The sequence below is a fragment of the Hibiscus syriacus genome, unplaced genomic scaffold (assembly GCF_006381635.1).
Source record: "Hibiscus syriacus cultivar Baekdansim isolate YM2019G1 unplaced genomic scaffold, ASM638163v2 tig00112107_pilon, whole genome shotgun sequence".
Classification (NCBI taxonomy): domain Eukaryota; kingdom Viridiplantae; phylum Streptophyta; class Magnoliopsida; order Malvales; family Malvaceae; genus Hibiscus; species Hibiscus syriacus.
In genome coordinates, this window is record NW_024063254.1 from 298,929 (window position 1) to 324,608 (window position 25,680).

Below are 25,680 nucleotides of genomic sequence, written 5' to 3' on the forward strand. Positions count from 1 at the left end.
TGTTTTGAATGGTTGATGCCAATTTTGTTACAACCGAATTTAAAGCTTTAATAAAGCTTGTATGCAAATTTGCTAGAAAAAGAAGCAGACATTGTCATGTAAATTATGTGCATGTCTTGTCTTCTTGTTCTGTGTATATAGAAAACAATATTAATTCCATGGAGAGAGCATGAATAATTCTGTCTAAAGATTGAAGGACCAGGATGCAACAAAATCAGATTGGACCTCGTAAATGGTAAAACTGATTTAGGTGAAATCGGGCCTCTCAAAATGGTAAAACTTTGATTTAGTCCCTTGAAAAATTATGTAATAAAATTTTATTCTGACTGTTCAAAAATTTATAATTCAATTTTTATCTCAAAAAAGAAAAATGTCATGTAATTATGTGCATGTCTTGTTTTGTGTATATAGAAAACAATATTAATTACATGGGAGAGAGCATGGAATAATTGAATCTGTCTAAAGATTGAAGGACCAGGATGCAACAAAATCAGAGATTGGACCTCGTAAAAATGGTAAAACTTTGATTTAGTCCCTTGAAAAATTATGTAATAAAATTTTATTCTGACTGTTCAAAAATTTATAATTCAATTTTTATCTCCAAAAAAAAAAGTTACGGCTTTTCCGTTGGCCTACTACATGGACTTGGATCTAATATGTTAAAGGATAAGCAATGTTAATAAAAAAAAGAAGATAATAAACATTGAATGACATGATCGATATAATAGTAATAATTTAATTATCAAATTATAAGGTTTTAAAGATTACGGACTAATTTAGAATCTAAATCAAAATTCAAGTACGTATGATGCAATAAAATATATACTTGTCTTAGCGTGTAATGTATTTGTTGGGCAAATAAATGGGCAAACGCAATTGCCTCACCGCTTGCCGCATATGCAAAAATCTCTGCGTTTGCTTTGCCTTTGCTAATAACCTAACCAGCCCTTCCAACAGGACAAGGAACTTATTCCTTAACAACAACAACAACATGGCTTGTACGAGTGCAACCATTTTATCTCCTTCCCCTTATTGTGCCTCCTTCCACCTCCGACGATAACAATATCGAATCAGTGATGGAAGACTGCAACACGCTCGTCGCTGACTGCGTAGTCATATGTTGCTGTAGCCAATGCTTGATTCTCCAGATCATCATCTTCGTCTTCCTCAAACTTCCTTACAAACTGATCCGGAAAACCAAGCGATACGCCAAGAATCTGATCGGGGGAGGACGACGAACAAAAGGAGGAAGGAAGATCATGATTGAGCTTGAGATGGTAAAGGGTGGATTGTTCCAAGATGAAGTACAGTTAGTGAGGAAGAGTTGCAATTGCATGATGAGCATGAGTGTAGAATTAAGGGAAGGGGGTTTTGGGGATGGTGAAGGGGATTGGATATTGTTGCATGCATGAGAAGGTGTTGAGGAGCTGTCTCGTAAGGAGAGTTTGCATTTGGAAGCTTTGGGGGAGATCACAAGACGATGCTGTTGCATCATCATCATCATATCGTGTAGCCAATATGAGAGATTTGAGTTTTTACGCGTCGAGTTACTTGACATGTCTTCCTTGATTTCATCAGCTAAATGCCAGCAGGAATGGACTATACGGTGATGGGATGTATGGTTATATCTATTTAAATTTTCATATGATTTATATTATTTTTTATTTTGTATTAACAATTTAATTTAATAGAATCTAAAATTTTAATTTTACATCTCCCGTAAATTTTTTAATATAAATTCTTAAATTCGTATATTCTAATATAAAATTCTGCATTTCATCCTTAAATACTAGCTTCCTATTATTGCTCCAAACCAATTTATCTTATACAACAAGACATGATGCCAATATATATTCTGTATATATCTTCAACCTCCATTATTTGAAGATATGTTAGGTTGAAACAACCGAATCTCACTCGGACATTATTATGACAAATTCTATGTTTTTCTTTCGAGATAAAAATATATAGAATAAATAAATTTTAGTCACTGAATTTAATATTTTTTAAATTTAGTCCCTAAATTTTATTTTGGGCCATATTAGCTCATGAACTTAAAAAAAATTCTTTTTAGTATGATATGAGACTAAGTTTATGCCATATGGCATTACTCCCATACTCTCAGTATGACATATCATAAAATGTATTTGTGTTTTTATTTTTATTTTTGTTCTAATTTTTCATTTATAAAATTAAATTAATGTAAATAAAATGTATACCAACTAATATAAAATATTATCCATTTTCTTTGTATTTACTCATAAAATAATAATAAGGTTAAAAAATAAAATAACAAAAATGCTAATATATATTTTGAATAGAATGATACCGATAACATTTTGAAATTTTATGAATCGATCCAATATTTATCTCAAAGTCTAAGGATGGGAGACAGAATTAACCCTAATTGTTATTAGTCAAACGGCAAAACGCGGTGTTCGTTGTGTTGAATGATTCCTTCCCAACACGGTAAACCCCACATCTTTAAAGAATCTCTCAACCAAAACTACATCTCATTTCAATTGAATTTATGAAGAATCTTTCTTTAATCTCTTTCTATATTCATCTTCTTCTTCTTGTTATTCTTCGATATGGCGATGAAGACTAGTAGCTGTGTCCAATCGGGAGACCAACTGAAGCAACTGAAAGACATATTCACCCGCTTTGACATGGATTCCGACGGCAGCCTCACCCAGCTCGAGCTGGCGGCTCTCTTGCGCTCCTTGGGTCTCAAGCCTAGCGGCGATCAGATCCACACTTTGCTAGCCGACATGGATGCCAACGGCAATGGTTTGGTGGAGTTCGAAGAACTGGTGGGTGTCATCATGCCGGATCTCACGCACCAGATCTTGATCAACCAGGCTCAGTTGTCGGAGCTTTCAAAGCATTCGATCGGGACGGGAATGGGTCTATCACGGCGGCTGAGCTTGCGGGAACCATGGCTAAATTGGGCCATCCGTTGACGTTCCGTGAACTTTCCGAGATGATGAGAGAGGCCGATTCGAATGGGGATGGCGTATTGAGTTTCAATGAGTTCGCAAATATCATGGCCAGATCGGCTGCCGATTTTCTTGGGCTTAAACTCAAGCATTCAGTTAACTAATTCCTACGGTTAGTTGGGTGTTGTTGATGTTTATGTAGCATGTGAATATTTTATCAGAAATTGGAATTAACATAGTTCGATAATAAATATAATTTCGATTCAATTATTTTATTTCATCTGTTGTCCCCTCGATCATTTGTGTTTTTAATTTGAATGAAATTATGTTTCATTTGAGGTCAAATGTTGAACTACGACAATTAGTACGAGAAATTCTCTTTATTTCACAAAAATATTTCGAACATAATACAAACAGCAGCCATATGTGTAAATCTAAACCCTAAACCACTATTCTATCATCTTCCTACTTACAAATCTGCTGGAAAAAAAAGAGTTATTTAAGAGAATAAAGATTTACAATATCCGGATGCTCGCCTCTCTGTAGATTTCTGCCATGCAAATACTGAATCTGTACATGATCGTCTCCCTAGCTGTGATGTGATGTTTACTTATAGTGCAAGGCAGATTTTGGCCACCCACGGCCACTCAGGTATCAACCATTTCAGCTAATGAATATCACCTCAATCACATCTTCGACTTGCTTCTCGCCGTGCTGGGAAGCCAACGGTTGTTTGTCGGATGGATCTTTGTCTAACCATTTCGCAGTAGGTCGGATCATCCGACAGCCCTTCATGTCTTATCCACTGTATCATTCCATGATACATGGGAAAGAAGCGCATCTGAATCGCATTGTACAAGAAGTATGGGATAAGGGTGGCGATAACGACAAAAAGCGTAATGAACCAGTACGAAGGAGCCGAAACAAGAGTTTCGACGAAAACTCTGTATGCATCGGTGGAAAAACCGGGAGGCATGAAACCGTGCACCACTTGAAACAGGTACCAGAATCCAATGGTACCCTCACAACCCAGACAATGCATGTGAACATTGTTCCCGTTAAAATTTCTCTGCTAGCAGTTTTCCCATCATTGTTGAAGGCCTGCTGCTCTAGTGCTCTCGAGCAGAAGAAAAATATGATTTCGGCACTGTAAAATCCGTTAAACATCCAGCTCAATATGCGCCGCCAGCTGAACAAAACATTCTGCACTCCTCCTTGGTATAACAGAGGAAACTGCCACAAATTAAACGTATAGCAGAACCGGTTAATCAACAAAACATCTATCTCCACAATATATAATTTGCGAAGTTATCACAAAAGACTGGAAAAACCACCTACCCTGAGACAATACCGTGCAGATACGTCCTGGTTCCAGTTTTTACCAGTCTTGTAACCTATGAATTTAAGTTGTCATTTAAATATGACAAAGTGGCAGGGGAATGATTCATGAAGAAACAACTCAAAACTGACTTTGTAAAATCACATGAAAGATTGAACATACCAATGCCTTCTGTTTTGGTGAAGAGCGGCAGCAAATTACGGATGCGCAACCAATGGCAAGATCCAGAAAACTTTGCTTCATATCATCCTCCAGAGCATAAGCAAGTGACTTCCCATCAATAATTAAGGCAAATGCCTCAGACATTGCTCTTAATGCAGAGACCCGAGTCTTTCCTGAAGCAATTTGTTCAAGGACACTTTTCCTCGATGCCTAAAAGAACAATCATTCCGTCAACAACGGTACAAAAATTACAACTATAAAAAAGAAAATACAATACAAATGTTATAAACAATGCGCAGACATATAAAATACACAAGCAGACATTCATGAAGCACAAAATCCGTATTAAATAAAGTCAGTTTACCTTGATGATAGCAACCTTGTCTCCAGTTTTCTCCAATGACTGGATTTCTGGAGCATCTAAAGTAATTATAATCTGCTTCATTCCTTGTCTAAGCAAACTACAAGCGTAACTGCGAATTTACAAATTTTGGTTAGAGATCAAAGCGAGCTAATGAAAGTAGGTGAAATTCAGGAATCATACCCAATATTGATGGCTGTCTCCATCTTGTCCCCAGTCAGCACCCATAGCTTAATCCCAGCTTGAGCAAGCTTGTCAATACAGTCAGGAACCTGTAAGATAAAAGTAAAAGAAAAATCATAAGACCCCAGCTCTGCCTCTTCAAAAAGAGATTGAATTATACTTGCATAATACATCCTACCCCATTTTGGAGTTTGTCCTCAACAGCCGTAGCCCCTAAGAGAATTAGATCCCTCTCAATTTTTTCTGCAACTTCATCAATTAAGGTTTCACGATCGGCGCTAATTGAGTTCTTCGCCTCGGTGAATTTCTCATTAAACACTTCGTATACATCTTCTGAAAGTTCACGATATGCTAGAACTAAGGTCCTCAGGCCTGCATCAGCATAGTCATTCATGTGCTCCCTAGTATACTCTTCAAAGTCACGACCATTCTTGGCCAGCATTTCAAACATGACACTGCATAGGGAAAAAGGCATTACTATGATATGTAGTGAAACTAAGTGTTATTGGTGCTTCCCAATAATTCAATTTAGTGTATAAATACTAACCTGTCAGCACCTTTGGAAAGTAGAAGAATTTTCCCCTCTTCATCTCTCACAATTACAGATGTTAAACTCGATAATATTCAAAAGTTTATATAATCTGCAAAATGAAAACTATTCACTCAAAATTTTCTTAAACAAGTAAGCCATCATTTCAAGGACAAAGCCTGCATGTTGATGAGTATACTATTGTCACACATGCAAAGAGTAACATTTAATTGACAAGTGAGAGCCAATTAAATCTTTTGAAGATTGAATATAAGAGTAAAATTCTAAATCAGAATGAAGCTTCAGTGACACGAAGTTCATATTTAGCTTAGTATCCTCATGCAATCAAGTGCCTAAAATTGCAAAAGAAAACGATCCCATGTTTCAATGAGTGTGTATCAGGGAAAAAAAGGCCTTAAGATAAGTGAATGAGATGTCCAGATGATCCTACAGTGCTAGTTACATTCAGGAAAACAGTATAAGATGATAACATAGTGACATAATATCTACTTGGTTAAGGCATGCGAAGAGATCCTTACCTGCTGACAGTCTGTCCAGAGATAGGATCCAACTCATGTAGGGAGATGCTTGTTTGTGTCCTTCTGTGGAATTCAAAACCTAGTACTCTTGCTGCAATCACAAATGCTGCTTCATCAGGTAATTCAGCCTCATATGAAATTTTCCCCGACTCTTCATCCACTTCAGGTATTGCAGTATGACAGATTGCTAACAGACGGAAAAACTTTTGGATGACATTGGCACGAGGCTCGTTAGTCCAGTTTCCATTCATGATCCTTTCATCCTTAAAGTTAAAACCTTTAATGGCTGGGATATCTGCAGAATCCTCAACATGGTTCGGGCTATTTTGTTTCACGGACTGGTGAACCTTTTTTTCTATCCATTGCCCTCTCAACGTCTGTAACACCACGACCGTAAGCTGTACCAGCCACAGAACACTTGACAAACTCCATCGAATTATAGGTTAGTGTTCCCGTCTTATCAGATAGTATCGTGTCAACTTGGCCAAGCTCTTCATTCAAATTAGATGTGCGGGCATGTGCTGGTTTGTCGGCCTCCTCATAATACATGTGAACATCTTGATTGATGAAGACGCTATGAAGAACTTTAACAATTTCTGTCGACACATACAAGGAGATTGAGATGAAGTAGCTATACAGAAGAAGAGCAGTTAGGAAATGATAAATTGCTGCAGCTGCTGCTCTTCTAGGATCAAAGAAAATTTCGGAACTATCAGGTCTAAGATACCATCTCCTTCTAATCCTTCCATTTACAAGATCATTGTCAGTTTCAATCCCAAAGAAAATAGAACCAATAAATCCCATGACAAATACGATAACAAACATTAAGTAGATAATGTGATCCGTCTGCTTCTCAATTTTGCTTCTTTTAGAAGGAGGGTCAGTAGAATTCTGCTTGACCTTGGTGTCAGTGAACACAACAGCCCCGTATACGAAATCTGTATTCCGGAGTTTTGAGTCTCGAAGGAGAAGTTGTTGAGGAGAAAGGGGATATCGTTGCTCTTCAAACTCCATAGTTCCAACAAAAGAGTACAAATTCGCATTCGGGTCCTCACATTTAATTGTAGCCTTAAAGTCCCCAAAGTTATAGTCATCATGTAAGGATGATGTTACCTCTAGAGCTTGTTTCAGCTTCAAATTTTTTTCTCCATCAAGGTTCATGGTCTCAACATAACAAACCGCATCATCGTAACTCGATGCGAGCAAGACTAGGTCCGTTGGAAAGAATTCATCTTTCTCCACCTTCACAATATCTCCCACTCTAAGCTTCTTCCATTCAGTATGATCAAAGATGCCATCACCTCGATGAACTTTTGTCTTTCTGTTGTTCACCTCGATATCCTGAAGAAATTTCAGATATATGAACAAGCAGCAACAAAGAGAGTAATACAGTTAAAAAAGGATAGAAACCTGTTGTTTTCGGCGCCAATCCTCGACGGCTTCTTTGATCATAGTAACGCCAATAACGATGATGAGAGGGATGATGGCACTAACAGGTGAATAAGGAGCAAGGTCAGTGAAGGAAAGTATACCAGTGACCAAGAAGTAAAAGTTAGCCACCCTCCTGAATTGCTTGAACAATGACTTGGGCCAGAAGTTAGCAACGTTGTATTTGGTAGTACTGACATAATTATCGCAGTAACGGCGTATTCCCGCTCCCAAGGAACTTGGTTCATTGCAGTGAACAACCCTGGAAAATCCTGGGGCCCCAATCTGTGAATGGTCTTCCTGGAATGATGCTTTACCATATGCAAGTCCATAGATCTTGCTCATCAACAGCTTCCTCCTCCTGCCACCACCCATTTCCCCCCCCCTTTTTTTTTTCTCTCTTTTTAACTACAATTAATCAGTTTACTAAATTTAATATATGCACCCTTAATTTCACCCAAAAACTGTATGTACAGTATATATATACGTATACAAGTTTACAGATTAAAAAAAAGTGTGGGTCGTTGTTGTTGAGCTCAAAGCCCCAGAAAATGAATAGAAATGAATAAAAATGAACTTTTTGAGAACCAAAAGTTGAAACTGGAAAAAGGTCTAAACTTTATAGATAGAGTGAGAAATAAAGGAGGAGCAGACAAAGGATCAGAATGTATTAAACATATATATAAATAAATATATGAACCATGTAAGAAGTGTCTTGAAAGAGAGAGAGAGGGAATGGGAGAATAATCTAAACAGAGTTTTCTTCCGGCAAGATACTAAGAAGATTGAAGGAGGAGATCATTCACTGCCATACTCCCGAGATAAGATGGGGTTGAATCAATTTTCTTTGTTTCTATTAGGAATGTATTTCCTTGATCTTTCATCGCAAACTTTGATTTGACTTGAACTTCTATTGTGTACTCGCGTTCTGAAAATTCTCTGGTTTGAGGGGCAAGAAAAATAAATTTCAAACGTTCAGTATGTTTTGCGTAAATTACGTATATAATCATCCAACTATCATTTTGATACCGTTTTGGTCATCAAATTATTTTTTTAAAATCATCACAAATGTTACGTTTTAATTTCATTTTGATCATCATCGGTTAAAAAATTAATAGAATTGCTAACGGGATTTTTTATGTTGGGTAAATGATAATTTTAGTGTCTAAATTATTACTTTTATTTTGTTTTAATACTCAATTTTTTTTTTCAAAATCATACCTATCATTGAGTTTCTGTTTCATTTTGGTAGTTTGTTATTAAAAACTTAACAATGATATTATCGTATAAAAATACCACATCAATAGTTCTGTTAAATTTTTAATAAGAGAGTATCAAAATGAAATATAAACTAAAGTTTATGTATAATTTTTAAAAAAGTAAAGTTTAAATATAAAAATGGAATAAAATTATTAATTTAGATACTAGACATGTAGTTTACCCTAAACATGTGGTTTGCACCTATTTGTGATACTATAAAAGTAGAGGGATCCATTTATATCAAATTGAAGGGATTAAATCCTAAAGTTTAGCACAATAGACAGACTGAAACCATAATTGGACCAACAAAATTATTACAATATACAACTCAACCGAGTCTACCGAGTTTGGCCAACAGAGATACGTGAACTCAACGATTTCCCCCCCCCCCCATTAACTCTATCTTCATCATCGTTCTCATCCACCAGTTCCAAACTTTTACTACTCTGGGGATCTAAATATAATATCTTTTTAATCCAACAAAAGTGCCTTTCTTTTTCATGTTGTAAATGATAAGGAGAATCTGATCTACGCATGCCCGAAATGAATGCAGATTTAATCTAAATCCCAGCAGATCCGAACAATCCACCACTTCCTTCAATGTAGAACTTAAAAAAAGCTGAAACTTGATATCGAACAATCATGTACAACTCTTGCAGTATTAGTTCAAGTGTGCTATCGCTTAGGGGTAATGGGTCTCTTTCATTTTCATCCAACGATTGCTCTTCCAACGTTTTCAATTCATCACTTGACAAAACCCCTTTCTTATCATCATCATCACCGTCATGTTCTTCATTTTGCTCATCTTGTGCTTCTTGTTGTTGCTCCGCATTTGCTGCTACTGTCACACATAGGTTACCCATTACCCCTTGCTTTTTGTATGGATTAAGGCAGTCTGCCCTTGTTCACTGCTCACCTTATAGGAGGTTCATTTCAACTGCTGGGTACCGCTGCCTTTTTCGGTTTCCGAGATGTGATATCGATCTCGATCGAGCTGCTTTCAAAGTTTCTACTGGTAATAGGTTTAGTAGGAAAAATAAAAGGAGGTTTAGATGTGTGGTTTGGAGGATAATACAGCTGGTTCTAGGTATTTGTTAGGTGGAGTCGATGCGGCCGAGGCCATGATCAGCTTATTGAGTGAGGAAGTCGATGGGAAGTGTTTAGGTACTGGAGAAATAAATAGGAGTTCATATAAGATAGCGGAAGTGAACAAAGCAAAGCATTATAATAGTAAGTGCTCTAGCCTGAAGAAGACAAGCAAAAAAGTTAGACAACAAAACAAGTGATGGTAATGAATGTAATAATGAAGAGAAGAAAAAATTGCAATTGGACGTGAGAGGGAGCCCTGCCAATGAACCTTATAGGCAGAAGATTAGAACTGTCAGTTCAGATTTATTGGAGATTGATTCTAAGGATGAATATGACCCCATTGCTGTTTTGTCAAGGGAAGATAGTAGAAGGATGGCAGAGAGCGAGTCATCCTTGAGAGCCGAGCATCGTAGGGGAAGGACAAGGAGTTATAGTTGCTCGTCTTATTACTCATTGTCATTTTCGGGGGACTTAGAGAGTGACACTGAGCTCTCAGAACAAGAGCAATTTGTTGCGGGATCAATAAGGGATAGATTAGCAGAAGTGAGGGACAGGTCGGAGAAGAACGGAAGAGGGACAATGCAGGGGGGGGGGAGAGTGTTGATTGGGATTTGAGAAAAAGGTCGGAGAAGAAGCTTGCCGAAGTATCTGCTGAAGAAATCTGGGGAAAAATCCTCACAAGAATATGCAAGAAGGGTGAAGAATTATGCAAGTGACTATGTGAAAAGATCTAGTTCCCATGATCAATTTGATGTCAAGGACTGGGAAATAATAAAGCAGCATACCTGTACAAATAATCAAGTTGTCGGGCAGTCTGAATCTAGAAGGAAAAACCAGGACGTTAGAGAAATGTCAAAGATCCATGTTAGTGATGCTGGCACAACTTCCCAAGAGAAACAATTCACAAGCAGGGAAGCAAATGTGAGTGTCAAAAATCCGAGCAGTTTTGAAAGAATTTCTACTTTGCAGCGGCAGTCTGAATCTAGAATGAAGATTGAGGAAGAAGATAGGAATCTATGTCACGTCCCAATTTAGGGGCTAAAATTTTTAGATTATAAAATATTAAGTTTAAAAGAATTATGAAAAAAAATCATGGACTTTAGTTATAATTTTTCCTCGTTTATTATAAATTTAAGAGAATTATAAAATATGTTAGTGCATTATTGTGAAATGATATTAAGTGGTTGGCAAATAATGGTTTAACTATAAAAAATGGTTGTCCCTTATTCCCATATATAATGGGGTAAATGATGTGATTTTATTAAAGAAATTAAGTACTACGCGATAAGATAAGAGATATTTGTTTTAATTGAGGGCAGTTTGGTTTTTATTAAAAAAACGCTTGAAAAGAAGCTATAACTTATAGACACATCATGAACTTGTAATAATGGCTACATGCACCGCACCTTTATCCTCATTGATGATAGCACACGCCACCTCCACCTTAAATCACTCGGACCTCACTCTTTCGGTTCTATCTTTCAAGTCCAACAAGAGTTTGCTTTATCATCGTCCCTCCCTATTATTTCATCTTTACGCACAAAAGAATGAGTATGCTGCCTCCTTTTTGGCCATGAAAGGCGTTTCCTCAGTTGGTAACTCTCTACAAAATTCAACATCTTAGTCTCATTTTGAATTGAACTTAATTTGACCTTATTGGTCTTGATTTCACGTCCTATTTTTGAGACCTAAAGCAAGCTGGTTTGAGCTTGGGAAAAAAAAAACGTGTACCTCTCTCGTCAGATTGTTTCCACTCATCTGATCTTTCCTCAAAGCTTCAGTAATGATGTCATCTAAAAGGTCATCAGCATCATAAAGTGCATCTTTCAGTTTTTCAAGACAGTCTTTGACAAGATTGTTGCTCACAGTTGCTCCTCGGCATCAAGAAGCACAACAGAGATCACGGAGACGATGCTTATGAGGTCCTGCAGGTGGTCTTTGAAATTCCACATAAACCAAGTTTTTTAAGAAGAGGGGAGCTCAGTTTAGTGATGATGTCAAAAGCAATTGATTCTGCCATTGTTTGGTGCTGCTGCTTCGAACTGAAACTAATGCAAAGTGTTGGGAAGTGATTTGGAGAAGATGAAATGCTCTTTGCTTTTGTGTGTTAACCCATGAGTAGTTCGTTGTTTTTGTATCGAAAACATTCGAGCATGTTCTCATCCACTTCTTTAACTTCGTCATTCATGAGCAATAAACTAATGTCTCGTACGTGTTCATCTTCGTATTTCAATTCTGGAAGTGGATACAGTTCTCGGTCCATGACTCCGAGTCAGTCCAGGTATGATTCAATGTACCAGGATTCAAGCGGTTACAATGCTCGCACCCCAGTAGCTTATGCGTAGGAGGAGATAGTTGGCGAGCCTGTGGAAGGTGAAGATTGGCGGATAATATTTCAATTACGATTCGGTTTCGGCCATGGAATGAAAGAGAATTTCTAATAGGGGACGAGATCTCGTGGTATGAGGACGAGAATAAGCTTGTTAGAAATGAGTATAATCCTGCTACAGAGCACACTGATAAGACTTGTTAAGCATTAAAGAAGGGAGAAACTAAGAAAAGTATGAAGGTTAGAGAGAGCACGTGGATTGTAGGGAAAAATAATAATAAATAATGAAGGGTAAATCACAACAGGAGTCATCCAAGTTTGGTAAAAATTTAACCTTGTCTTTTAGCCTCTATATTATTATGATTATGGCATAATGGTTTAAATAAGATCAATTTAGTGCATGATGTTAGTAATTAAATATTATTGGCTCTTCAAGTTTTTAGTTATACAAATTGGGTTTCCAAATTATTAATTAGATTCTAATAAGTTATTTTTTTTATGGCGAGTAAAATTATTTGAAGTCGTAATTATACGATAGATTGTCCGTGTTCGTTAGAAAAAGATTTCGAAGCTAGAAATCAAGTTGGTGAGCTGTAATTCAAGAGTAATATTTTGGGGTTTGTTGACGTTTTGAGTCCGATTCTGAGGTTTGTTTCGTCAAATTTGAACCCGGTAAATTATTTTTCACTGATTTATCATCCGATTCGATTTGTTTTTCGGAATTAAGCTCCGTTTTTATGTAATTTCTGTTGATATGGATCCGAGGAAATATTGGAAGTTGAATTAAAGATCAAAGGCATTCGAATGAAATTTATATGGTCGATCAGTACGGCACAAAAATCGAGGTAATACTTTACTACCTCTTTATGCTTTATGAAACATGTTGATATTGGTAAATGCATGAATAAGATAATGTTGGTCACTTTTGTGGAGTTGAATAATTTATACACTCGATATGAATGTGGTAGAAATTCTGTAACTGAATACGGATCGAATGACTAATATAAGAGATTGAGGAATTTTTAGGATTAAATTACAAGTTTGTGACTAGTGATAAAGAAATTAGCCATGGATTTGTAACTTATATTTTATATCATCAAAGGTTAAATGTTAAAGGTACTTGGATGAGAAATTATGAGAATACTCCAGTAGGATAAAATTACGAAAATACCCTTATATTGTAGGATGACAATAATTTGTCCCTGGAAGTTGGTTAATAACTCTGAAAAGACATATTGATCCGATATATTTACAGATGTGCATAAGAAATAATAGTTTTGTTTAGAAAATTTGGATAACGGGTTTTTAACGGCAAAAAGGGTTTGCGCAAGATGCTAGAAGTTTGTTAAGGAATAATTTCAAGATCAGATAATGTTCGGGAAAGTAATTAACCATAGGATCTTTAAATTATAATTATTTTCGTTAAGAGCTAATATCGAAATTATCTTGTTAAGAAATTACGAAAATGCCCTTGAGAGGTAAAATAGTCTAAGTTGACCCTGAATGAGAAAGTACTTTGAGGATTTGTACTTAACTCGATTAAGTACGAATTTAATTGTTAAGATCCTGTCTTTGTACAGAAAAATTCATGATATTCCGTTTGTAAAATCTGAGAAGACACTTGACCCGAAAATATTCGAGTAATGAGTAAATACATGAAGAATAATTTATCGGGGGTATTCTGCTATCAGAATTGTTCGAAAGAAATGAAAGAAATGATAATATTAAATTTAATAGTAAGATCGGACGGAAGAAAATGATTAAAATACACTGAATCTGTAGAATGACCAAAATACCCCTGTAATGGAAATGACCCAAGAATATCACCAAGCGTAGGAATTATTGGATATCCTCGAGCTATGAAATGAATGAAATAAAACTGAACACCAAAATTACCAAAATACCCTTATGGCCTATATTAAGTAAATGTCTTGGATTAATTAAGGAATCCAAATAAGCATAGGTGTTGGACTACCTTTAAAAGTAATATAACATAATTTAAGTGAGTAGATCAACCCTAAAGCTATGTTAATACCTGGGTGACATAGATATTACTTGAATGTGTGTTCATCTTCTCAAGTTTGGCTCGTTGATACATTTTGGAAGTATTCAGCTCAACTCAACTCTAGATCATATTCAGTACTAAGAATTGGACGTTTGTTCGACAAATCAACCACGGAGACCAAATTGAATGGAACGGAAGTACAACATGGATATGAAATTCTATAATGTTTGAATTACTCTAGAAAATCCCGAAGTAACTGAAATAGACTTGAATGCTAAATGAACTAAGTAACCTCAAGGACTAAGGATTAAGTTAGTGATTTGGATGAGTCTGTAAACGTTAATGAACATACATGATGAAATGTTTTTATGGATCTTGAACTACAAATTAAGCACGTCAGCATTTCATGATATAGTAGAAGTGTGAACATGAAATAAAGGCATTGGAAGATTTATTCAGCGATGATTCCAAATATTATATATGGACTAGAATTTGTGATATTAAAATGTAAATACCCTGTAAGGACAATGAATTGACCAATCGTTAAGCATTAATTCTGGGAGATATTCATCTGAAGTTGTTTGATAATGAAATCAATCGACATAGACTGTAAATGTCATGAATCTTCATTTCTTCCTTATCAGCCAAGTCATATTCTGAATAACTGATGATTTCGTTAGTTATTGAACTCTTCCTATAGCGATTCTAAATTTCGATATCTTATCGATATACTGAAGATTCATGTTTCTCTACCTGCTAAGATTATACAGTACCTTTGAATAATTTCTATAAACTCTGGTGTGTTCCCTAATCACCTGGATATTTTACCTGATTTCCGATTTGATTTATATTATAATACCTGACCTGGATTCTGATCGGATAATTGACCTGGATTCTGATCGAATACTTGACCTGGATTTTGATTTGATACTTGACCTGGATTATGTTTTGATTTTTGATATATCCGTTTACGGACGGAACATGTTTTATTTGGGGGGTAATGTTGGAGGAAGTATACCTGGAGGCTCCTCGACTGTGTGCTCAGGGCCTTACTTACCGGCTCCTCGGCTGTGTGCTCAAGGCCTTACTGGACTTGACGGTGGGTGTATGGTTATGGGGAACCTACACATTTTGGACTTGACGGATGGGGTATATATATATATGTTTTAAAAAGATTTGAAAAGTTACATGATTTTTGGGAACACACTAGAAAATCTATTTTGATCTCTTGAACCTAAACATGCCAAATATTTTCCATCAGAACTGAATACTATCTGTTAATACCTGAAATATCAATGGTACCTCAGCTCGACCAAAGAAATTTGTAAATATCTGAACCAATAAGGAAAAATACGTTTATTTGTATCTGCACATTCTTCGGCATCATCTGGTAGTTTTGTATTACTGAGCTTTTCGAAACTCACCATTGCAGGTTAAAAGAATTGTACCAGTACATCTATCAACATCAGTAAAGGAGTTCTTCCGGCGTTGTTGCAGAGTATTGTACATGTGATTAGGGGCATGTAATTGTATTTTGATTTATATACGAGTCTGGAAATTTGTTTTACTTTTAAATAGTGACAACTGATTTTATAAGTTACACGTTTCAATAAAAGTTTTAATTTTTTCACTATTTTTACAGTGACTCGCTCCGGTGGCCCAAATGTGACAACCCATATCAGATCGGGTTACCCGTATCGGTCTGGGGTTATAATCTAGTTCAGAGTCGGTCAGGATCGAAAATGAAAATCTGGGAAGAAGATACAACCATGGCCCAGAGTTGATTTCAGCAGACAAGAAAGCAATATCAGCAACGGGATGAAAGGATCACCGGACAACTGGAAATGAAAGAAAACCAGAATGCTCAAGTGAAATTAATGAAGCCAAGAACAAGAATACCTCAATATTACAGTCTGGAACACAAATGGGATGATACTTCAAGTTTAAATTTCACTGCTGATCAAAACTACCTCAGAGAATTGAGCGTGGTAAAGGAATGCAAGCTATTACAAATGTATCTGTTGTTCATGCTGACAACACTAAGATAGTTACCAATACTCAAAAAAGTTCCGGAGAAAGATTGGTTGAACATGAAAGTAATTTCTCTTCAGGTTTGGGTCGGACTAATGAGAGAAGTGAAATACATAATGAAGCCAATGGTAGAGTTGAGCAAAAGAAATCAAGAAAAGAGAACTTGAAACCTGCTAGTGTATCAAGTTCTTCGGGAAAAGCTGAGGGCTCTAGTTTTCAAGCATCTTTGATTTTAGTTTCAGAAACACGAGAACAACAGTCTCATGCTGATTTAGAGGAATCAGAAAAGAGGGGCAAAGAGGATGTTTTGATGCTTCCTCATCCTTGAGTGGTAGCTGGAGGTCTCCTGCATGATGCCTCAATGACCAGGATTTTAACTGAGGAGACATCCGATAAAACTTCACAAAGTGGCTCTGCTACCTCATACATGCATTCAAGAGGAAGGACTGCATTTGCACACCATGAACCATATGCGAGAAAAAGGAGTGAGACTTATGGGGAGTCTTTAAACATGACTACCCATGAGGATTCTCTGAGTTCTGCTCTACGATTAGAGGAATCATCCTCACAGTTTGTTGGGGAGTTTTTTTGAGAAGGCAAGGCATGATATCTTAACTTCTGGGGTCCAACAGGGTAATATAATTTCTGACTTCACTTCAGCATATGAAGGTGATAAGCATGGGCCAAGTTCTTCTGGTCAATATGGCAAGGAAGAACTGAAGATGAGAAGGCATGACTCGAGGCAGTCATCAAAGGGCACTGGAGGAAAGCGACCCTCTGATGAAATGAGGGATGTAACAGACCCATCTGTTCAGGAACCGCTTGAAGCAGAAATTCCTCAGCGGATTTCTACATTAGATCATGCTGTCATAAAGAGAAGTTGCAGGTCCTTGTGGACCCTTATGGGAGATATTGTTCGATTACGATGGAGGTCACGTGCTCAGACCCGTAGCTCAAGTTCAGCTGAAAGATCCGGAGGAAGGACTTCACCAGATGAGTCTGTTCGCAGTGAGACATGGTTTTCTGGTCATGAAACAAATGAAAACAGTGAAGAAAATCTGAGAAGGGAAAGAAGCAACCTGGATTCGGAGGGCATATCTCATCAATTGGGACAAGGGACTCAAGGTGAAGGAGATTTTTCTGACTCGACAAGGACAACTGAAAAAGTAGGACATCTTGGAGGGAACATTTCACCATCTTCAAATATATTAGAAACTGCTCCTGCGTCGGAAGTTATTTCATTGACCTCACAGAAGGAAAAACATGACAGGAGTAGCTTTGAGGTAGCCTCTTCAGACAAGGAGGTAATACAGTCATTTTTACCGTTACCAGCTGGAAGCACAAGAACATCTCTTGTTGTAGAAGATATTTCAGAACCTGATAAAATTAATATCCAGGGAAGTGGGTCAATAAAGACAATGGAACTACCTCTTGGTGCAAGAGTAGCTGAAGCATCAGGGTCTGAGGGTAAGGAGGGGGGATTAAAACAAAGAAAACTTCAACGGACCAAACAATTCCCAAGAGATAGATTTGATGAATGGGAAGAAGCATATAAACTCGAGCGTGAGCAGCAGAAAATTGATGAAATATTTATGAGAGAAGCATTGCTGGAAGCCAAGAAAGCTGCTGATTCTTGGGAGGTGCCTGTTGGGGCAGTACTAGTGCAGCATGGGAAGATAATTGCTCGTGGATGCAACTTGTGAGTTCAATAACCTGATATGCTTATCTTTTCATTGGTTGATTATTTTTTCTTAATGTTTTCTATTGATGATTTGATTTCAGGGTAGAGGAATTACGGGATTCAATTGTGCATGCAGAAATGATCTGTATACGGGAAGCTTCGAGCATACTTCGTTCCTGGAGGCTTGCGATACTATTTCTCTTTGCTGTTCTGAAGTGTATTAACTTTTTCATGGAGGGATGTCAAAACATCTAGAGAGGTTCCTCAATAGTTATAGTTTCTCTACTAACCAGGCAATTTGCTGAGAAAACTTGTAAAAGATATTTGCGCCTAAATTTATCTGATAATATGGATTATATGTTCAAATATGGTTCATTAATAAATGAAAAAGGCCCCCTAAAAAATGCTTAGGCCTACTCATTGCTCTTGAATAGAAGTAACTGGCAATGCCATTTCCTATCTTGCAATGGATATATATGTCTAATGATTTTTAGCTTTGTAGTTATTACTGGAAGTTTGATGAACTTGGTTATCTACCTACCATTAGTCCATAAACATGCATTCAATTTTATATCCAAATGATGATGTATCAAGCTTGATAAGGGAATATAATTCAACTAAAAGTTCTAGCAATCTTTCTGTTTGATAACAAAATTCATGTTTTTATTTAATTGTTGCAATATCAGAACAAATATCTTTTCTTTTCCCCTTTTTATTGGTTCTATAGTCAAGCCATTTCGTGACTCTTTTTAGTGATTGAATCTTTTGCCCCTGTAGGATACAACACTTTATGTTACACTTGAACCATGTCCTATGTGTGCTGGAGCAATACTTCAGGCAAGAATTGACACTGTTCTTTGGGGAGCTCCCAATAAGCTTCTAGGAGCAGATGGCAGCTGGATAAGGTATGAGCTATGACAATAAAACTCCTTACCCGTCATGATCTTGGTGAATTTTGTAGTACCATGATATTTAACTGCTATATAGCTTGAATTCATACTTTTCCCTGGTTTAAAACTTGCAATATAACATTTTTGCCAAAACAAAAATGTAGCCGAGTATAGCATATGGTTTTGGTCTTTATATTTGGGCTACTAAAGAAATAGAATAAGAACTCTTTCGTAAGGAATTACCCCAAATTTTGCAGACTTTTCCCTGATGGAAGAGGAAGTGGGTCGGAAGTGACAGACAAGCAAGCGGCTCCAGTCCATCCATTCCATCCAAATATGGGAATTAGACGGGAGATATCGGCATCTGAGTGTGCCGATATGATGCAACAAATTTTCCATCTCAGGAGAAAGAATAAGGCAAAGAATGCAGAGCAGCCCCAACCACCATCTTGTTTTCCTATAACAAGTCATCAATCAAAATTCTTTACCAAGATGCATGATATCTTGCATTTGATGTTCTGTTTGTGAGATTGTATGAAACCAACATACAGCTTTTTTTCCCTATTAGGTTCTATAAAGTGTTTTATGAATGAAATGCTAATTTTCTTCAAATCAAATTGAGTTTGTGAAAGATTTGACACTCTTTGCTGCATGAACAACTGAATGGCTGACAAGGTTCTCCATTGCCTACTTCTTGGCAAACCCCTTCTTAATCTTCCCCATATACAGATTGTATCCCCTTATCATCAAATACACACCATTATGGCAAAATGTTATCGGTTCAAACTTCAAACTCGATCAACATGATTGTCGTTTGCCTCAAGTGAGAAGTACTAGTGCAGCATAATATAATATAAATTTGAAAAAAATAATACTAGAAACAAATATGGATAACACCAAAGCTAAATAACAAAAATATTGGCAGCGTTTTATTGCTTATCCATCCTATTCTTACATGATTGATGAGAATGAAGATTAATTTGAATCATAACTGTCATCATGAATCAATATATATGTAACCGGTTAACTTGATCTGCCTTCACATTTCATCCCTTAAGTCATACTCAACAACAAGGCCAAGATTGTCAGCTAATATGTGGTATTGGAGACACCCCGCACACTGACAAGAAGTCAGGAGGTCAAAATCTTTTTTCTTAATTTATACAATCATCACTAGTTCTTCTTCCAACACAATATATTTCTGCACTTTGTTTTCAATAATCAATCAAAATCTTAACATCACTTCTGGAGGTTTTCCTGATAAAAGTTACAGACATTCATCTTCCACATTCAAGAAATTAATGCAGCTGTTAAAATGTTTAATTCAACTTCAAGACTAGATATCACATAATGTCGATCCTCAAACTAATAAGGGCTATCACCAAACTCACAAAACACCATCGTATTAATAGAAATCGTTATTATAAGAGCCTATAAACTGGAAAACAAATAAACAACTGCAAGACTGAAAGCTTAATTGCAGAGGAGAAAAATGGAAATTTTACTCACATTGAGGTCAATATTCATTTCTATAGCTCTTATGATAGTAGAAAATCACAGCAGACTAGATCAAATACATTTTTCATATCACCATGCTTTATACTGCTAGAGAAAGGCCTGTCTTCTAAACTATTTATGCTGAAAACATTAGCAACTCCAATCTAAATCATTTAAACCCATTTAATTATCAAGAAACATATAATACAAACCTTTCCTGATAGGAAAAAGAGAACAAAGAAACAAGGAAAAATACCTGTACATACACAAGTCCGCATTCATACGCCAAGCGGTTTATAAGTCTCTCTGTTCTTTCGCCACACTCCCCACAAGTGAACTGGACTGATAAACTTCTTCTTGGCAATTTTATGTCAATTGTTGAATCCTTCACAAAGATCATGCATGACAAATAAAAACCTATTGGCATGTAGGTGTTGAATTATCTCTAGCAAAAATGCAAAACCCATCAGAGCATGTGCAATTGCAAGAACTGCAGCAGCAACATGCTTTCTTGAATTTTAAACTTTCAATTAAAAACATGTAGTCTTCCTATTCCGCCACTGATAATTGCACATTCTCATCATACAAAAATATCCCAAGAACTGTAAAAAGAAAATTTACGATGCTGTCTTCCAAAAACTCTGAATATTTGGAATCCCCAAACATGTCCAACCTCCCAAATGAGCAATCTGGTATTATGTTAACTTGAATTGCGAATTGTAATCAAACCAGATACTGAAGACTATTGTTGAAAAAAGGAAATCACATTGTGGCAAGGTGAATTGAATTATTTATATGTTTATAGATGAAGAGTTGTGATGGTTGTAATGAAGGTAGTCACTAGAAGCATACCAAGTGCAAAAAATAATCGTTTTTTTCCAAAAGAATCATTTTTGGGGCAAGTCTCCTCACTTCAAACTCATTTTCCATCACATATCATATGTATATTTTTTTCCCTACCGATTAAGGTTAGCATAAACAAGAGCAATAGCAATATATTTCCAACATATATAAAGGGAAAGAAAAGAGTAGCAAGAATAAGGAAACTCAGATAATATTGGAGTATAGAAGAAATGAAGAATTATATCATACAGAGTTTGAATTAGCCGTATTTTCATTTGGATCCGTTGTAGAATCAGAAGCCAAAACCCGAACTGCTCGTTTGGGTAGCACCAGCGAGGGATAAGAAAGTTTCAGGCTGAAAGAAGAAGAAGAAAAAGTTGGTGAATTTGAAAGTGAGACAAGGGGAAAAGAAAGAAAGAAAAACACAGAAATTAAGAATTACCTGGGAATTGGTTTGAAGGGGTTGCAAAATGAAAGGGAAGTGATGGGCTTTTTATTGTAAGAGTGAGAGGTGAGTTGTGGGAAGGGAAGAGTGGAGCAGAAGCAGATACCGCTAGTTGCTGAAGCCATTGTTTTGTATTTGTGTAGCTGCTGCAGTTGCAGTGACCAAGGATGAATATTTTGGCCGACAGAGGCGTCTAGTAGTAATAGTTACCTTGTGTGTAATTGAAGTTGTCGCGAGTTACTCATTATCTTTCGTTTTCAATTATTATTTGTATGGACAGAAGGTAAAACGTGACTAGTATCAATTTTCTATTGATTTCTATATAAGTATACACTTGTTGATAAGAGAAATAAGATTTTGACAGAGAATGATATACGATTGTTTAATAATGAGAATAAACAAATTGAAAAAGATGATGAATAATGGTTTGAAAGAGACTTTTTAATATTGTATGATGATTTATATGTGTTCTTAATATTGATATTATACTTAGGATGATGATGGTTATTTCTTATCTGTAGATTAATAAGAATTTCGAATGTCAGATAATGATCATGTGAAAGGTCTTTAACTAGTTAAAGGATATAAAACTTAATAAACTTTGAAGAACTCTATATGTTTCAGAATTTAATAGACAAAAAATGAATGACAATGAAAATATTATTTGAAGAGGTCCGAAGGAAGTACAATAACTGTATTCTCAAATTTCTTTGGAGCAATAACGAGCAAGCTCATGCCTTGGTAATGAATTCTGCTGATAAAAAGAATCATGTGAGTTGATCCGAATTGAATTCGGAGACCAACCTTTGCCAATGGCCATCTCTGTTCCTCATCTACTTCGTGAAGTGGCACTATGTTTAGTGCCCTGAACTTGCCAGCATTATTTAGATGCTCATTCTCCGACCTGGACCATTAGAAGATTTTGTTCGTTGCAACTTCTCAATCAAGCAAACAAGTCTGCATGTTGATGGGAACAAATGCCTACTCCTGTGCTATGCTTGCACAGATTCAGCAAATATTAAACCACAATCACATTCTTTTACCTGTAGAAATTCCACAGTCCTCTTCTAATCACCTCGAGTGCAGCCAAAAACAGCCCGGTTACCCTGCAGTCAACATATTGGGAACTCAAATGAGAACTGTTTGCAGCCATGCCAGCCTGAGGATAAGGTTCAATCCTTTTATGTCATGCAAAGTTCTGTTCAAAAGAGGCTTCATTTTTTCATTTTTTGTTTCTTAGATTTTAATTTATGACACCATAATGTCAATTCCTTCTATTTCAAATTTTCTACCCAGTTAGACGAAGAATCTTACTTTTGTTTTTGGAATGGCATCATATTTTAAGAACATTGCTTATGCATATTTACCTAGACTGACAACTGAGTGACAAGGTGATTTGTCTGTCTTTCATCGAACCGCCGTTGAGCACACTGCAAGCCAGTCAAAACACAGTTTCTGTCTGATGAGATCAATTAATATCAACCAAAATAAATTCAACTGTCCAAGTTCTGTGGAACAAAATATACCTGCATAGCTGTCCAGTAATAGGGTAGGAAGGACACTGCATAAGCAAGAGATCTGTAATGCTTGGCTCTCATTCAATATCCGTAGTCTTGACTTTTGTAGCTTCCAGTTATGTAATAACAAGCCACATACTCGAAATTCCTAAGCATCGGCACCTGCGGTCCAAGAATACATGGTACTGTCAGGTTTTAGGAATCTGAAGAGCTTGTTATCATGATTCTCTAACCAACCTGGCCAACCTGCACAAAATAGTTGTAATTAATTAGGAAATGGTAATGACTCGAATAGTAGAAGATATTGAAGGGAAGACTAGTAATAATAGGAATACCTGCACGCAGAGGAGAAAGTTAAAACTTCTACAACATGACTAACCCACACATTGGCATCCAAAAAAGTGTGTAACGGTTGGGAATTTACCGATAACAGGAGAAAGGGAATTGCTCGAACCTGGGCGTATGAATACCCTTTTGTAACCAGTGACAATTGAACAAACATGTTTCCAACAACAGCAGTCATTGAAGTAGTACAGATTAAGAGCACATCTCTGTACTTATGCTCCTTGATGGGAGATAACTCAAAGATGAAGCTGTAATTGATACGAGCATTTCTCCACATGAAAATGTTGCAACCGTACAAAAAGATGTGCAGGAACAATAGACTGAACATGCTGCAGAAAGAGAGTATTGATCAGATGGGATAACACCGAGAATTCTATATCTTTAAACACGTTGAAGCTCACTACTTGCCTAAGTACAGGATAGGCTGTTTCCATATAGATTGAATCCGGTTGTCTTCTGTACATCCCAATGAGATGAACCATAATGATGTATCCAGCGAGAAGGCCACGGCATGTGATTCTTTACGCTGTTGTCGTCTGAGATATTTCATAGCCTTCCTGTGATCTTCATCAGCAAAATGCATGATAAATAAATCAACGTCATCTGATAAGTTCATTACCTGCCATACCCGAGACTAATAAGCAGGTGAAACAAAGTTGTACTGATACATAATCAGACAAGCATATCTATGTTTTATTTTTACATAAATCTTATATATGCTTTTGCTGATCAATAGCCACTTAAAGTTGTCGGTAACAGGCAACTAATCACATGAATGGCAAACATCGAAAAAACTCATGGAATTTTTTACTAGGTAGTTTTTTAAGCTTCAGTTTCTTACCTTCTCCGAGCTGTTGAAATGGGAACTCTCAACAACTTCAACATAAGATGGTTTTTTTGTACGTTCATGGGATTAAACTTTTGGTTTGAGGATTTTTGTTTTTTCAATGCATTTCATTATTCAGACTGTAAATTTACTTTATTTCTTGTTTACTTATCATCAATGAAGTCTTGTTCATATGGTATCATTCGCTAACGATTCTGAGTGTCGTTTTTCATCTGTGAAGATATTGCTTCTTTAGTCTTTGCTCGGTTTGCTTCTTCTGGTGCGTTTCTTGATACGATGATGACTGCGGATGATTCTCTTCTCACTTCTACCGGTGAGTCACTCTCTCATGTGTTTTCCAATAAACGGATCAGCGTGAAGTTCGACGACACAAACTACCTGTTGTGGAAACAACAGGTTACGCTCACAGTTCGCGGTCACGGCCTTGAAGGCTTCTTGGATGACACTATTCCTGTTCTGACGAAGTATTCCGTTAATGAAGAAGGTGAGCGAGTCATTAGCTCCGTGTATCTCAGGTATATGCGGTAGGATAGCTCTTTGGCTTCGTTAGCAATGATTTACTCCCTCAACTCGTCGGTGCCGAAACATCAGCGGCGGTGTAGAGTGCTATATCCAGGTTATACTCGAAACTCAGTACAACTAAACTTATGCACTTACACTGTTGACTTCGCTCAATTAAAAAAGTACAGTCTATGATTAGACTTTGCAAATAAAGGAAATCTGTGATCTATTAGCGACTTCTGGTAGCCAGTTTCTGAAATTGAGCATATTGCGACAATTCTCAACGGTTTGCCTCCGGAGTATGAATCTTATTGCTGTGATTACTGCCATCCGTGAAGCGTATTCTGTGGAAGGTGTAGTGTCTGTTCTTATTGATGCCGAGTCTTGATTCTGATCCACTACGGTTTCCTATTGGAGTACATGTCACCAGATATAACAGTGATCGAAATGTTGAACATGCTGACTCACGATAGTTGCTGAGTCAGTCAGATGGAAATTATGGGTGTGATGGCTCTTGGGCAAGGTCTGGTGGAGTGACTAATGGAAACAGGAATAGTGGTCGATCTAGCCCACAATGTCAGCTTTGTGGGAAATTGGGGCATCTTGTCGATTGGTGTTGGTACCGATTCGACCAGAACTTCAGGGGAATTGCCTCTCAACAAACCAGATCATATTCTCAAGTCCACGCTAAAACGTGTTGTTGTTCCCATACTAATTCTGAGTTTACCTATAACTCGCGTGTAAGTGCTCCTACAGCTATAGGCGACTCTGCTGAGGTGGTGGCATTGGTGGTTGAGTCACCTCAAGTAAACTCGTTGGTGGCTTCTAATGTTTGTTAATGGTATCCTGACTCGGGTGCCACGTTACACATGACTACGCCACCCTTCAAGCAAGCAAACACTACATAAGTAAGGGCACAG

At 36.9% G+C, this 25,680-nt stretch overlaps 1 protein-coding gene and 4 pseudogenes across 1 annotated transcript; 2 read left to right on the forward strand and 3 right to left on the reverse strand.

Moving 5' to 3' along the window:
- The first annotated feature begins 2,517 nt into the window (after nucleotides 1-2,517).
- Nucleotides 2,518-3,270, forward strand: LOC120174494 (annotated as a pseudogene).
- A 93-nt stretch (nucleotides 3,271-3,363) lies between these two features.
- On the reverse strand, nucleotides 3,364-7,921 carry LOC120174475 (annotated as a pseudogene).
- Nucleotides 7,922-9,088: 1,167 nt separating this feature from the next.
- Nucleotides 9,089-19,453, forward strand: LOC120174487 (annotated as a pseudogene).
- Nucleotides 19,454-19,670: 217 nt separating this feature from the next.
- Nucleotides 19,671-21,746, reverse strand: LOC120174488 (uncharacterized protein C24H6.02c-like). The gene is made up of 4 exons (XM_039181310.1): nucleotides 21,548-21,746; nucleotides 21,355-21,460; nucleotides 20,519-20,647; nucleotides 19,671-19,885 (listed from the first exon to the last, which is right to left on the reverse strand). Exons 1-4 carry the CDS (start codon nucleotides 21,673-21,675, stop codon nucleotides 19,805-19,807), a joined length of 444 nt encoding a protein of 147 aa, XP_039037241.1. The 5' UTR covers nucleotides 21,676-21,746; the 3' UTR covers nucleotides 19,671-19,804.
- Nucleotides 21,747-22,903: 1,157 nt separating this feature from the next.
- Nucleotides 22,904-24,471, reverse strand: LOC120174476 (annotated as a pseudogene).
- Nucleotides 24,472-25,680: the final 1,209 nt, after the last annotated feature.